Here is a 13,242-nt window from a genome sequence, read left to right as displayed (position 1 = left end):
TTAATTAATAATGTTTATTTTAAAATAATTTTCTTTTGATATTTGCGGATTATAGGTTACGTCCAAACATTTTTACACACCTTTTATACAAAACGAATAAGCAAGATAGTACTTCCAGATAGATATATATTTTAAATTTAGACTTGGGGCATTCGGACATTAATTTACCCAATATTATTCAATGACCGCATTATTCACGAAGCATATAGTTTTGAGAATGTAGTATGTCATAACCTCATCCTCAACATTTTAATTTTTACTCTCTTTTTAAATCTTCTTTGAAAAATACTGACCTTTAACTACTGTTTTATAGAAATTATTCGAAATGTCTGACATTTTAGTTTAAGCGATCGATGTTGAAATTCATTCATTACGCAACAAATATATATCTGATATTTACGAAAATCCTTCGAAATTAAACAAGAGACACGTTTATTTTTTATTTTAGTCAAGAGAAATGCCATAAGACAATTTTAGGCCATTGTGACTTATCATCACTCGCATTTTATTGGTATTTATGAAGAATTATATCATAGGAAAAATAAAGCCTTTTTTCATGGACCAATTTATAGAATTTCCTTCTCTATAACTTTTTTAACTTTCCTTGAAATCTCAAAGGTTTCTAAAATACAAGTTATGAACAGAAGCAACGAATCTGTTCTAAAGTTAATAGAATATAAGCAATTTCAGTTTTAAAAATGGTCACTAAAATTAGCTGTTTACTACTGGGGTTGTTTTATTTTAATTTAACAGAAGAGTGTGTAAAATAAAATGGAAAATAATTTGTAGTATATAGTTTAAATAGGTTTTTATATGTTGGAGGAGGAAAAGTATAGATAAGATATAATAAAGTGCTATATCAATAAATGTACGGAATGTACAATGTACGGAATATTGAGATACTGTGTATACTAAGGTATGTCAAAAACTAAAAGTGAATTGAAATTTCTTGAAAGAAAAACCCAAAGTATATATTTTAAAGCCATATATGGAAAGATTTTATCTTAAGCAAATTTTTGGCACTGTTGAACAGATGGTTCTGTATAGTGATGGCACATAAAGCCTCTAGTCTAGACTAACCGTAGCACACATCTTTGTTCATTCAGAAAGAATTTCATGCGTAAATTTAGCAGGAAGGTTTTATTAATACATATTTTAAAAGTGCAACAATTTCAAGAAATTAAATATTTACTCTTTAAAAGTAGACAAACTTTGTTTGTAATTTCATTTCATTTATTCATTATTTAGCTTTTCCTTTTTATTACTACTAAAGTTTCTGTTTCGCCGAAGTTTCATAAATTAATTAAGTAGATTTTGCTTCAGCAGGACACGGGGTGTATCCATCAAAAGAAAGGAGTTCTTCGCTTAATTTGTTTTATAAATTCTTAATTAGAAATGTAATATAATGCTGCTAATGAATTTAAGAAGTAAATTGCTCTTATCCTATTATTTTTCAATCCCTTCTTAAACTAAAAAGTAACTACATAATGGGTGATCCTATTCTTCATATTTACTGGTTATGTCACGACAATGTCGATTAAATAATAAAAACTTAGCAGTAAGGAAGTTTAAAGAACATAAAATGTAGAATTATTGAGCTTGGAAATCTCATCCAATAAATTCTAGATATAGAACGGATATTGATTTTTTTTTATTTTTTACTTACTAATTGATATCGTTTTTTCATTGGCGCCTTTAGTACATAATTTTTTTCCCAAAATAGATCATATAGAAGGCTGATAAATACCTACTGCTTTTGCTATTCATGAAAAATCTTTAAATATATATTATTCACATTGTAAATTTAGACTGAGACTAAATTTAGTCTCAGGACATTTAGAAGTGATTATTATTGTTTGAACTCAATTTTTTTATATTTTTATTTCATTTTAAAAAATGTTTGGCAAATATTAATCTCTAAACCATCAGGGAAAGAAAATGTTCTTAACAGTCAGCTGCGTTTTTCTTCACCGGAGACCTATCAATTTTTATATTTATTCAAACAATAACACAACACAACAATTCCCATTTTTTACCTCCGTAAATTTTGAAATTTTTTTTAGGTACCTACAGAATTTGTTAAAGTAGAAATGTTACGCAGAATTTTGTGAGAAATTCGTTGCTATTTTGAATCATTGACGTTAAGGAGAGAGACGAGCATTTAATACATCAATCATTACGATGTGTATAGGGTGTTTCTGGAATGTGGTACTAAACTGAAACATTTTCTTTGAACGTAGACCCGAAAAAAATTATAGGACGATAAAAATTTAATACAAAAACACGTTTTTCTAGATGACTACAAAATTGACTACGTTTCCACTATTTAGCGATCTTGATTAGTTATCCAAAAATTCGTATTTTTCTACTGTCATTCTGCTGAACAGTACCTAAGACATTATAACAATTTTTTCTGTGAAAGAAAACCGCATTTGTTCCATGAATTATAAGGATAGATATAAGTATCTAGATACCATCTTCTTAATATTTAGAATTGTTAAGATGGACAAAATTTCGAGCCCCGAGGATGGTGTAAAATAACACCAAAACGTTGGCAATGATTTAAAACATAGTGTTCTTTTATTTATTGATCTTTATCCCACTAAAACCTTGACTTGAATACAAAATTTATGTTAAGATCCAAACGAAGCAAAGCTCAACATTATAATAATCATAGAAACAGCTTTTGAAGATACTAAAAATTAATATAAAAAAAATTCAAACAATTTTTTCCTAAAGAAATATGTTAAAATTAAGTGTTCTTTGATTTTAATTGTCAGTGTTGCGAGAAATAACTACTCCGAGGGCTATATGCCCCTACCGGCATTGAATTATACTCGCAACACCTAGTGCAACAGCTGGACCCATTTGTGCTCCCGCGTACAGTGTTCTTTGATACCACAATTTTTTTTTAATTCATTTGAATTAGCTTCATACATTTATGGTACAGTAAAATGAGAGAGGTAATAACTAATAAATATATATTTTTTAAAAAGAAAAGGGCAAATATTGATTATGCAAAAAAATTAACATTAATGTAGTCACACTTAACATTTTTGACCCTGTAGTTTCAAAACTCATTTTCTTCTAAAAGTTTTCTGTTGTTTTTATAATTTTGTGCTATTAATATTTATTAATTCAATCGCATGAAGGATATCTCAAGAAACAATCCTAATAAATGCTTTACTATAACTAAAAATCAATAGTGTTTACCAAAAATATTTATCAGTTTTTTAAATTATTTTAAAATTTAGACATTACAAACAAACCGATATGTGACAGATTTTTTCTAATTTTTTTCTGAAAAATTCCGTTATGCAAAAGCATATAAATTTCATATGGTTAGAAAGAGAATAAAAAAATATATCAAACATGCAAAAAAATGTATCTAACGTTTTTTGGCGGAGATAAAATTATATTATTTTACCATGAATTGTACCTACTCGTATTCAGTAGGTATATGGTGATAAAACAAGAATCTGCTCTTGAAAGTGGATCCTCTATCAGCTAAAGTCATATGAATTTAGCGTTCATCGACCTCACTGAGTATTTTTAAATGTTTTTTTAATCAAGTTGCATTATTAGCGAAGACAAAATTCTTCATCGCCGGCTAGACTGGTCGAACGTCAATTAGTACATTTCTATAGAGATTCCTTTTAGAGATATACTCTACTACCTTGAGACGTATCTTACTTTCTAACGTAATTAGATTGCACTGGGACCTTGAAAAAAAAAATGAGGCGCAACCGGTGCTTGAAAAATTCTTTTGTATTTCAGTTTTGTATTCGACCTTAGAGATGTCGTGAGTATTTGCATTTCAAATAAACTCATATAAATTTAAGGTAGGTAAACCTTCACAAATGGAGCTGGACAAACTTATGGAAAATGTTGTGATTTATTCTGCCACTGGGGATTTTTTATCTCGCTTATATTCTGATTTCACAGGGAGATAGCTGATTTTATTTTTCATATTTTGATACAATTCACGATTTGCCAGAAAAGTCTTAAAACTGATGGTTTGGACTTTACAATTCCTGCCAATTTCTTCGATTTTAATAATTATTAATTATATTTATTATTATAATTACAATATTAATATAATTATATTTCTAATAAAAAAGAAATTTAAGGAGGAAACTATAATGGTCTTTCATTACTATACTTAACTAGCGTTTGATATGTTTATTTATTCTTACATGAGAACAGATGTTTATTAATTTTCTGAATAAGTGCTCCTTAGACAGATTTATGTATTTTTTATGTTTTAAATTGCTTGTATGTACTTGTTCTGGAGATTAACTGTGTTATTGAAAGCTGACTTTTCAACCTCAATTCACCAATTAATTAATAGCTAGCGTTGTAGGTTAGGTTAGTGTCATATTTATTGAAATGTATATGTTGATCTAAATTAACTGCAGTTGCTTTCTTGTTACAAATTTACAATTTTTTAAATATTCAGATATTTATAGTATGAGGTACCTCTATCAAACTGTAATAAGGCCACGTCCGTAATAAGGTCATAACCCTGCCATTTTATAACGCTTCTAATAATAGAAATTTGCATAGCACTTTAACCTTTAATAAACCTAATATTGCTACTGAACAAAAACTTACATTTCTCAAAAATAAAGAGGCCATGTTACTGCAAAAGTTAGTTAGTACATTTTGGCGTGAAACGAGATAGGTATAGGTTAATAAACTGGACGTAAGTTTAAAGTTTTTGAAGAAATTTTCTGTCAGGTTTTTATACAGGGTGATTCAAAAAACCGCTGACATACTTCTAGGGTAGATAATACATGAAAAATTAAGACGAAAGGTCTTAATAAACATAGGGTCGCAAATGCCTCTTTAACGAGATACAGGGCGTCAAAGTTTCTGTAAAATTAAACATTGTCTGCAATAATTTCAAAATACCTGAACATTTCTATTTCAAATTTGCTATGCGTAGTTAGCACCTTAAGACCAACGTTTGATGTTCTGCTCAAAATTTTATGAGCAGCAGTGTCGTAAAGACGAGGTCAACGTCTTTTTAAACCCCCCAACGACCCTTTTTTAAAAATATTTTCTACGCCACTGCTAATTTTGTCAAACGGGCACTATTTTCGTTAAGTAAACTAGCTTATAAGCTTCTTTTTGTCATTTTTACGGTTATTTAAATTACTTCAGCTACTTCACTATTTTCAATAAAGTATGAATTACGAATATTCATTAGAAGGGATGACAGATATGCATCTATGTTATGGGCTAGCGAATTTTGTTTCCCATGATGCAGTTAGGCAGTACAGCGAAATGTTTCGTGCACGAAGAACACAAATCGGCGTTTTATTAATCACCCTGTATATGTATATAATTTCATCAAAGGTTTGTTTTGCTTATTTTTCAAATATACCACACGTTAAATATATAAGATCATATTCAACAAAATAAGAAAAAAACTGCAATCTAAAAAAGTTACAGAAGTTAATAAAGAAGATAATAGAGAAGATACACTTATAATATGCCTACGAGAAATGTACTGATTTGTGTAAAATCGGCTCCAAATTATGTGGACAGTTGCCAAATATTTGCCAAATATACCCAAATACGATATGGCGAATGAATTCGTCGAACATGTGTTTAGATTTGCCGACGTACATATATTTGTCATACGTAAAAAATGCTGTATCGCGTGGATGGTGCGTATCGACACATTCGAACATTCGACATTTATTCTGAGTGTTAGTTTTCTTTTTTTTTTTTTCAAATGTATATTACTGCGTTTTTAAATTTCTTATTGGATTTAGATGTTTCAGAAACAGAAACTATGTCTAGGTTAGTCTGTTTCAGAGTTATTTAATGGGAAACACCAGTATTCAGTTCTATTTTAATTTTTAACATAAAACGTTGAAAAGGTACGGTGATTACTGTAAGAGGATCAAAGTTAATTAATTTGTAAAAAAAAGTTGCACAACAGCAAGGGCTTTAAAATAATGCTTTTAGTTTTCTTGTGACTTAACAGATTACTAGAAAAATTAAATTAATAAAAACTATTTTTTTTTTCGTTTTGGAGTAACTTTGCAACTATACTAGACATTTTATTTATATAACATGACATTTTGCATCGACTAGTGTTATTAGAACTTTTCTAAACTGTATAGATAATAGTCAAAGTTTCATTTACAGATGATATAATACAATTGTTACTTTTTTGGATGTACAAAAACATCTTCAGTCACATTTGAACGAAAAGATAATAATTTTTTGCACAGTTTGCAATAGCTAATATAACGGACAAAAAAGTTCTAGTATCACCAGTCGATGTAGGATATTAATTTGTGTAATATCTATGTAAATAAAAATTTCAAATTTCTAATCTAAATTATTTATGAATAAAAAATACACTGAATGATTTATGAATGTAGAAATAAAAGAAAAGCAGAAAACTAAAGACATCATTCAGGAGTGTATACCGTTCCACAATTTTTCTAAAAAAAAATTGCAAAATGATATTGTTAATACTAGAACTCTAAGAATACAAAAGATTGAATTTATTTGAATTAACACCTTCAAAATATAATAAATGTATAAGGGCGAAAATAATAAAATACATATCTATCTTTAAAAAAATAATAAAAAGTCTTAAAAAGTTTTTTTTCTATTAATATTTATTAATTTCATTTACAAACAGGCCGTTTATAAAAGAAGTCCTCAATATAATCCATTGTCAGAACGCCGAAATTGTATTACCATTTTTTTTTAATTCCTGCTGTGTCATTCCAAAAAATCTAATTCGTAACCGTTATAAACTATGAAAGTATGCAATTTATAGATAACAAATTACACTACTGGAAAAAAATAAGGGAACAAAAAAATTTTATAAATTGTCATGTGGAGATAAAAAGAACCCGTTTTGAAGCTTGAAGTCTCTAGTTTCAAGATATTTTGACAAAATATTTTTGTGAGCTATGATTATTATCGAGGAATCAAAATACCTTAAGAAAAAAAAATTTTTTTTGCACTGTCCACGAACTCAGGAAAATCTTTTTGAATTCAATCAATACAGAGATCAGTTGGCTTGTTTAATCAGCTTTAATTTGCTGTTTGAATGGTCTCCGCACGACTATTGGTTACTGAGATATTGATGGCTGAATGAAAACATTTTTTTCTCGAGCTGTTCCTTTTGATTCCACGTTAATCATAGCGCAATATTAGCGATTCATTTCGTTTAAATCTTATTCGTGGCTTATGTTGCTTAGTAAATAGTCCATAGTTGGAATATATTGTACAAGTCTTATTATTCGGCTTCTTAATATGAAAAATATCATATTCCCTATATATGTATTTGGTTTGGGTTGGGATGTCGCACATTAGAATTTCATTATCTTTATTGGACAATTAGAAGAGGTTTCATGGCTGTAGCATAAACACCTGTACGGTAAACCAATCTCAATTTTATTATTTCTGGGTAACCCCTCCATTATAAACTTGTCTATGACTATTTATGTTAAAAATATACGGATCCAAGTTTCAATTAAAATAACTACCTACATGGATTTTTTTTTTAATTTATCTAATATATCAATATCATTAACATTTTTATTAACACTTCGAATCGTACGGATTTGTCATCATATGATACAATAATCACTTTTAACAACACAGATGGACTCCTTGATGCCCTTGATACTACTTGATAACATAACTTCAAGTTCATTAGCACGTTTATTAACACTTCAGATATTAATATAGAAAATATCAAAATTTGACTTGTCATTAATTATATGATATAATAATAATTTTTAGCATAACAGATAAATTCATTGATTATTGTCTGTATCAAGAAGATTGTAATTTCCAACATAATTATCCATTGTAAATAAAAGAATATGAAATAACAACACTAACAATGGGAAAATCGAAAGCTGAAGATACTACACGTAAAATGGTGTCCATTGGCGCAAATATGCCTTATCCGAAAGTTGATAGTTTCGGAAATACAGGGTGGTGAAAGTAAAAATTTTAAATCGTTTTTTTGCGATTATTCTGAAACTGTAGGTTGAGAACTTGAAAATTTGTGAAACTATATTTTTTTAAGCGACGAATAAGATGCGTGTTGCAATTTCAGCGTTGGTCATAGAGGGCGCCACTTATGACCAATTTTACCGAAAATTTAGTTAATAATTTTTTACCCTGTATGTCTAATATGACACTTGATTCAAAACGTGAAAAAGCAATAATTTTTCCATTAATTATGTACTCTTGTTTCATTTCGGTATCTCGATCCGTTTTCGAGAAAAATCGATTTAACGAACACTATGTTTTAATAATACGAGAAATTAAAAGCGAAACCAACTAAGTGTTTCTTCATGTTGTGATTTAAAGTAATAATTGTTCGAAGAACCCACCGTTGACACTGATACACTTTACACAACGTTTTCTGAAATATCTTCAGGTTTGAAACAACATATTGGGATTGCGTCTGACTTCGCTGGCAGCGATTCGTGTTCTTTGGCACAACTCTTCACACGAAGTCCGGACTTCTGGGTGGACAAGCAAAAATGCTTACATGACCAATCCAGCGATTTGGAAAAATTACATTTAAATATGCACGCACTGGACGAGAAAAATACGGTGGAGTTCCGTCATGCATGAACCACATGTCTCTTCTTAAATAAAGTAGAACTTCTTCAAGCCGTGGAAGCATTTTTGCTTGGCCACCCAGAAGACCAGACTTCATCCTCTTGATTTTTCTATTTGTCCTCGAATGAAAGATATCGTTTACAAAGAATCTATTGGTTCATATGAAGACTTGTGGCAAAGAATACAAATCGCTGCCAACGAAGTCAGACGCAATCCCAATATGTTTCAATCTCGAAGATCTCTCAGAAAACGTTGTGTAAAGTTGTGTTTTCAACGGTGGATTCTTCGGACAATTACTTTAAATCATTATTACGTAGGTATTTCAATTGTTTTATCGTTAATTGTTGCAATAACATGAAGAAACACTTAGTTTGTTTCGCTATTACCTTCTCGTATTATCAAAACATAGTGTTCGTTAAATCTATTTTTCTCGAAAACGCATCAAGATACCGAAATGAAACAAGAGTACATAATTAATGGAAAAATCACTGCTCTTTCAGGTTTTGAACCAAGTTTCATGTTAGACGTACAGGTTAAAAAGTTATTAACTAAATTTTCGGTAAAATTGGTCGTAAGTGGCGCCCTCTATGAGCAACGCTGAATTTACAACACGCATCTTATTCGTCGCTTAAAAAAATGTAGTTTCACAAATTTACGTGTAGTATCTTCAGCTTTCGATTTTCCCATTGCTAATGAATCACCCTGTATATTTTAAAAGAAATAAACTAAAAAGGAATAATTATGTATTACTTTTATATAGGTATGTTATACATTTTATCAAAATATTTATTTTAAAACCAGCACCAAAATAAGATAAGTAAATGCAGAAGTAATTGAATATCTTATTATAGTTATACAGGGTCTTCTACAAGCTCTACGACAAACTTTGACAGATGGTAGCTGATAAATAAAAATGCTGGTTGCTATAACAGTACTTATTATTTGTGTCATGTTATTTATTCATTTGACACTTTCCATTAAAGTGCTAAATAAAAAATGTAATTATTTACAACTGAATATACAGATATTGTCTTTGTATATGGGTATCCCAATGGGAACGCCAGACAAGCAGCTGGAAAATACCGTCAAATATAACCAAATAGACATCAACCTGCCCATGCAGTCTACGAGGGCTGTCTAAAAAGTTCGTATAGTGAGCGTCTGTTTGCTATCAGAAGGAGAGTGGGGGCAAAACAGGGCGCTCTCCCCTCTCTCCACAACCCAACGGAGCCCGAGTCCCAGTAGAAGTAGACGCCCGAATGTCCAGCGAGTCAGTCGATAGTTTTACTGCTTAAGAACATTGACACCTTTCTCAGACTCCCGTGACCATGGAAATTTCTGACAACGAGGAACAGCGCATCGTCATCAAGTTTCTCACAAAACTTGGGAGAAATGGACCCCAAATCTTCCAAGATTTGACCACAGTTTATGGGGAAAATGCGTTTAAAGAACCAACAGTTTTTAAATGGATGAAACGGTTTCGTGAAGGTCGGGAAAGACAATGCTCATTGTTTTTTTTTCTTCCAGTGGCATTGTGCATCATGAATTTGTTCCACCAAGTCAAACAGTAAATGGACAATTCTACGTTGAAGTACTAAAGATGTTGAAAGCGCGAATTTTTCATGTGCGCCCCGATTTGGCTAGGAAGAAAGATGAACTGAAGAGGTGTTTCCAGCAGTGGAAGCAACGTTGGCGGAAGTGTATTTAACTTGTGGGGGAGTACTTTGAAGGGGATACTGTTGAATTACCCAATTAATTGTAAAATAATTTTTTTATTCAACATCTATACGAACTTAAGCGGTAACCCCGCTCCAGAAAAGGCCATTTGTCCTATTAAAGTGAATATACAAAATGAAGAATATTTATAGATGCTGTCATTGACAACTCTTCAATTAGTGTTCGGCGTATAGCAAGTAATCTTCATTTATCACCGAATTTGGTATGGCGTGTATTGAACAGAAATATCACATCCGTTTCATCGCCAAAATGTACAAGCGTTACATTCTGGAGATGCTCCACAGCGATCAGAATTTTGTCGCTGGTTATTTCAACAATATGCACAAAATGATGAAGCGTGTTTTACTAGGGACGGCATAAATAATAATCGTAATGAACATATCTGGGCGTTACAAATTCTGCATTCAATTAAATCAAGACGACTTCAGCAACGTTTCAGTGTCAATGTTTAGGGTATCATTTTCAACAATAATTTACTGCCTTTCCATGTTTTAAATAATCGTTTAAATGCATATCTGTATAGAAATTACTTGGAAAACAACCTTTATGACGTAGGGCTTAATACTGTTCAAAATGTGTAGTATCACCACGATGGTGCACCACCACACAGCGGAAGACAAGTAACTGTTTGGTTAAACGATCATTTACCGCATAAATGGACAAGTCAATAAGATCCAATAGCATATCCACCTCGTTCCCCAGATCTAAATCCTTTGGACTTTTATTTATGGGGACATAAGAAGTAGCTTGTCTACCATGTTGAAATCACTACACGTCAGCAGTTTGTTGAAAGAATTTTGGATGCAGTTAACGAGATAAGAAATTATCCAAATCTCATCCGTCGTGTGACGGAATCTTTAGTTTGCTTGCATTCGGATATTTTGAACAAATTTTATAGTCTTAAGATTTGTTAATTTGGTTAATAAAGGTTAAGTAATGTTTAAACACAAATAATTACTGTTATAGCGATCATTATTTCTATTTATCAAGCTACTATGATTGAAAAAACGAATCGAACCTATGTTTATATAAGAAAAAATATATCAAATTAAATTACATTTAATTTCACTTTGTCATGTATGTGTTTTTTAGTAAATAATATTTAGATACCTATATAATTTTTAATTTTCGTTAGAGGATTACTGATTACGACTTGCTGATATTATTCGGTACTGCTCAGGGTATGTAGGCCGCAGAGTAGTTGTTTCTCTCAATGTCATTAGTTCACAGTTAGATATCTTTTTTATATCTATATTTTGGTATCAAAGAATATTGTTTGACTTCTTTTGACAAACATTTAGGAAACTTTTCTGGATTTATTTGAACTACCTTAATATCTTTAAAATAAAGTAAGTACTTGTGATGACTTAATTTGAAAAAATATTTTAAAATGGTCTTGTTAAGATGTGGATGTTTCTAATATTTTCCATCATTTATGTACATTCACAAATAGTGAGGGCCTCAAGTGAGAGCCCTGCGGGATGCAGGAAATTACTAAGATAAGTGATGCATCACAGAGAGATCTGCTCGTAGGCATTACATTATGAAAATTTGGCAGTAACGTTACATTGCACACATACAATGAACTGAGCCATTACCGAGTGAAGTCCACATAATGTGGAACGAGGACAGCCATGATGCGACAAACGAATTGAGTAGTCTCTTGGTCAAGTGTGCCGTTGCATAACGCCGTCGCTGGAAATTCGAACCCACACGAAGCGATATGATCCCTCCTCGGCCACCATGTTATCTCCCAATCCCAACCCAACCACTTTGCCCACATTCAGTATCGAACGGTGTCGCGAACACGGTACAACGCAAAAGCGAGATTACGATGACAGATGCTTTCATGAAGTGCACGGAAACGGTGCAATGACAATATGAGTGCGCCCGGTAAGGACCCTGGGGAAGACCCCAATAAAGCCCCGGACAGTCCCAGAAGCCCGGCGAGCAAGCGGCTCAAGGAGAGGGTCATCTTCTTCGAGGAGCTCTGGACCGGCTCCAAGCCGGGAGCCTCTGGAGAGGGCTTCCACGCGGAGGACAGAGCCAAGGATGCGGGGCAAAGTCATACGGACGGCGCTGCCCAGAGGCACACGCCTTCCTCGTCGCCAAAGCATGTTGTGCAACACACTCAAGATGTCAATCCCGACGGCAGCTTTCAGGCACGGGGTTTTTTATTATATATTTTAATGCTTTCGAACTTTTTTTTTCTATATGTGGTAACTATATAGAAATATCCCAAGTCCAATATTGCTTCACAAAACTGAAATAAAAATATAATTTGTTTACTTCGATGATACAAAGGTCAAGGCTTAGGTTCTTCATTATTTTCATAAAAATTTGCAAAATGAACTGCTTTCTACGTTATACAATTATTTGTTGCTTTTTAGTAGTTGTATATATCACTTAAATGTTGTTTTTTGTTATCAGCTTTCATTGTCTTGCATAGGATTAGGCAATCAGATAACACTCCCACAATCAATTGTTATGTCAACAAAATTATGGGAGGGAATCAGTACAAAAATTGTAGTATTTATAACAATATACCGTCCGAAAAACATCAGAACATTAAGATATAACACAAAACAAATATGCAAATTCTATGAATTTAAAATGAATTTCTAAAATGAAGAACGTTAATTTAAGAGATTCGAAATAAAATAGTTAAAAAAACGTATGCTTTCCAAAGTTCAATGGTTGACTAAAATCTTTTTTGTCAAAGGAAACAAAAACAAGGAAAGATGTGTTAATAACAAAATTACGACCAACTTATTTTCTTATTATTAAAATTGTAATTTTCAAAAAAAAAATGTAATTTCAATTTCCAATCAACTTGTTTCTTCAATAATTATTCTAAATTATTACAGAAAATTGATTCAAGTAAAC

At 31.5% G+C, this 13,242-nt stretch overlaps 1 protein-coding gene across 8 annotated transcripts in view; it reads left to right on the top strand.

Annotated features, from left to right (window-relative positions):
- The window catches only part of LOC108905816 (nesprin-1), a 423,696-nt gene that overhangs the window by 152,496 nt on the left and 257,958 nt on the right, over positions 1-13,242 (top strand). For 7 of the 8 annotated variants that reach the window (XM_018708911.1, XM_018708884.1, XM_018708861.1 and 4 more), the window contains exon 1: positions 12,160-12,518. The exons of the other annotated variant lie outside the window; for it this stretch is intronic. In XM_018708911.1, the coding sequence (XP_018564427.1) occupies positions 12,237-12,518 (282 nt within the window). In that variant the 5' untranslated portion in view covers positions 12,160-12,236. Of the gene's footprint in view, positions 1-12,159; positions 12,519-13,242 lie in introns of those variants that run through there. 8 annotated transcript variants of the gene reach the window in all.

This window comes from Anoplophora glabripennis, unplaced genomic scaffold (genome assembly GCF_000390285.2).
Source record: "Anoplophora glabripennis isolate ALB-LARVAE unplaced genomic scaffold, Agla_2.0 scaffold26, whole genome shotgun sequence".
Lineage (NCBI taxonomy): Eukaryota > Metazoa > Arthropoda > Insecta > Coleoptera > Cerambycidae > Anoplophora > Anoplophora glabripennis.
The sequence above is the reverse complement of the archived record's forward strand: the minus strand, read 5'-3'. Positions and strand labels throughout refer to the sequence as shown.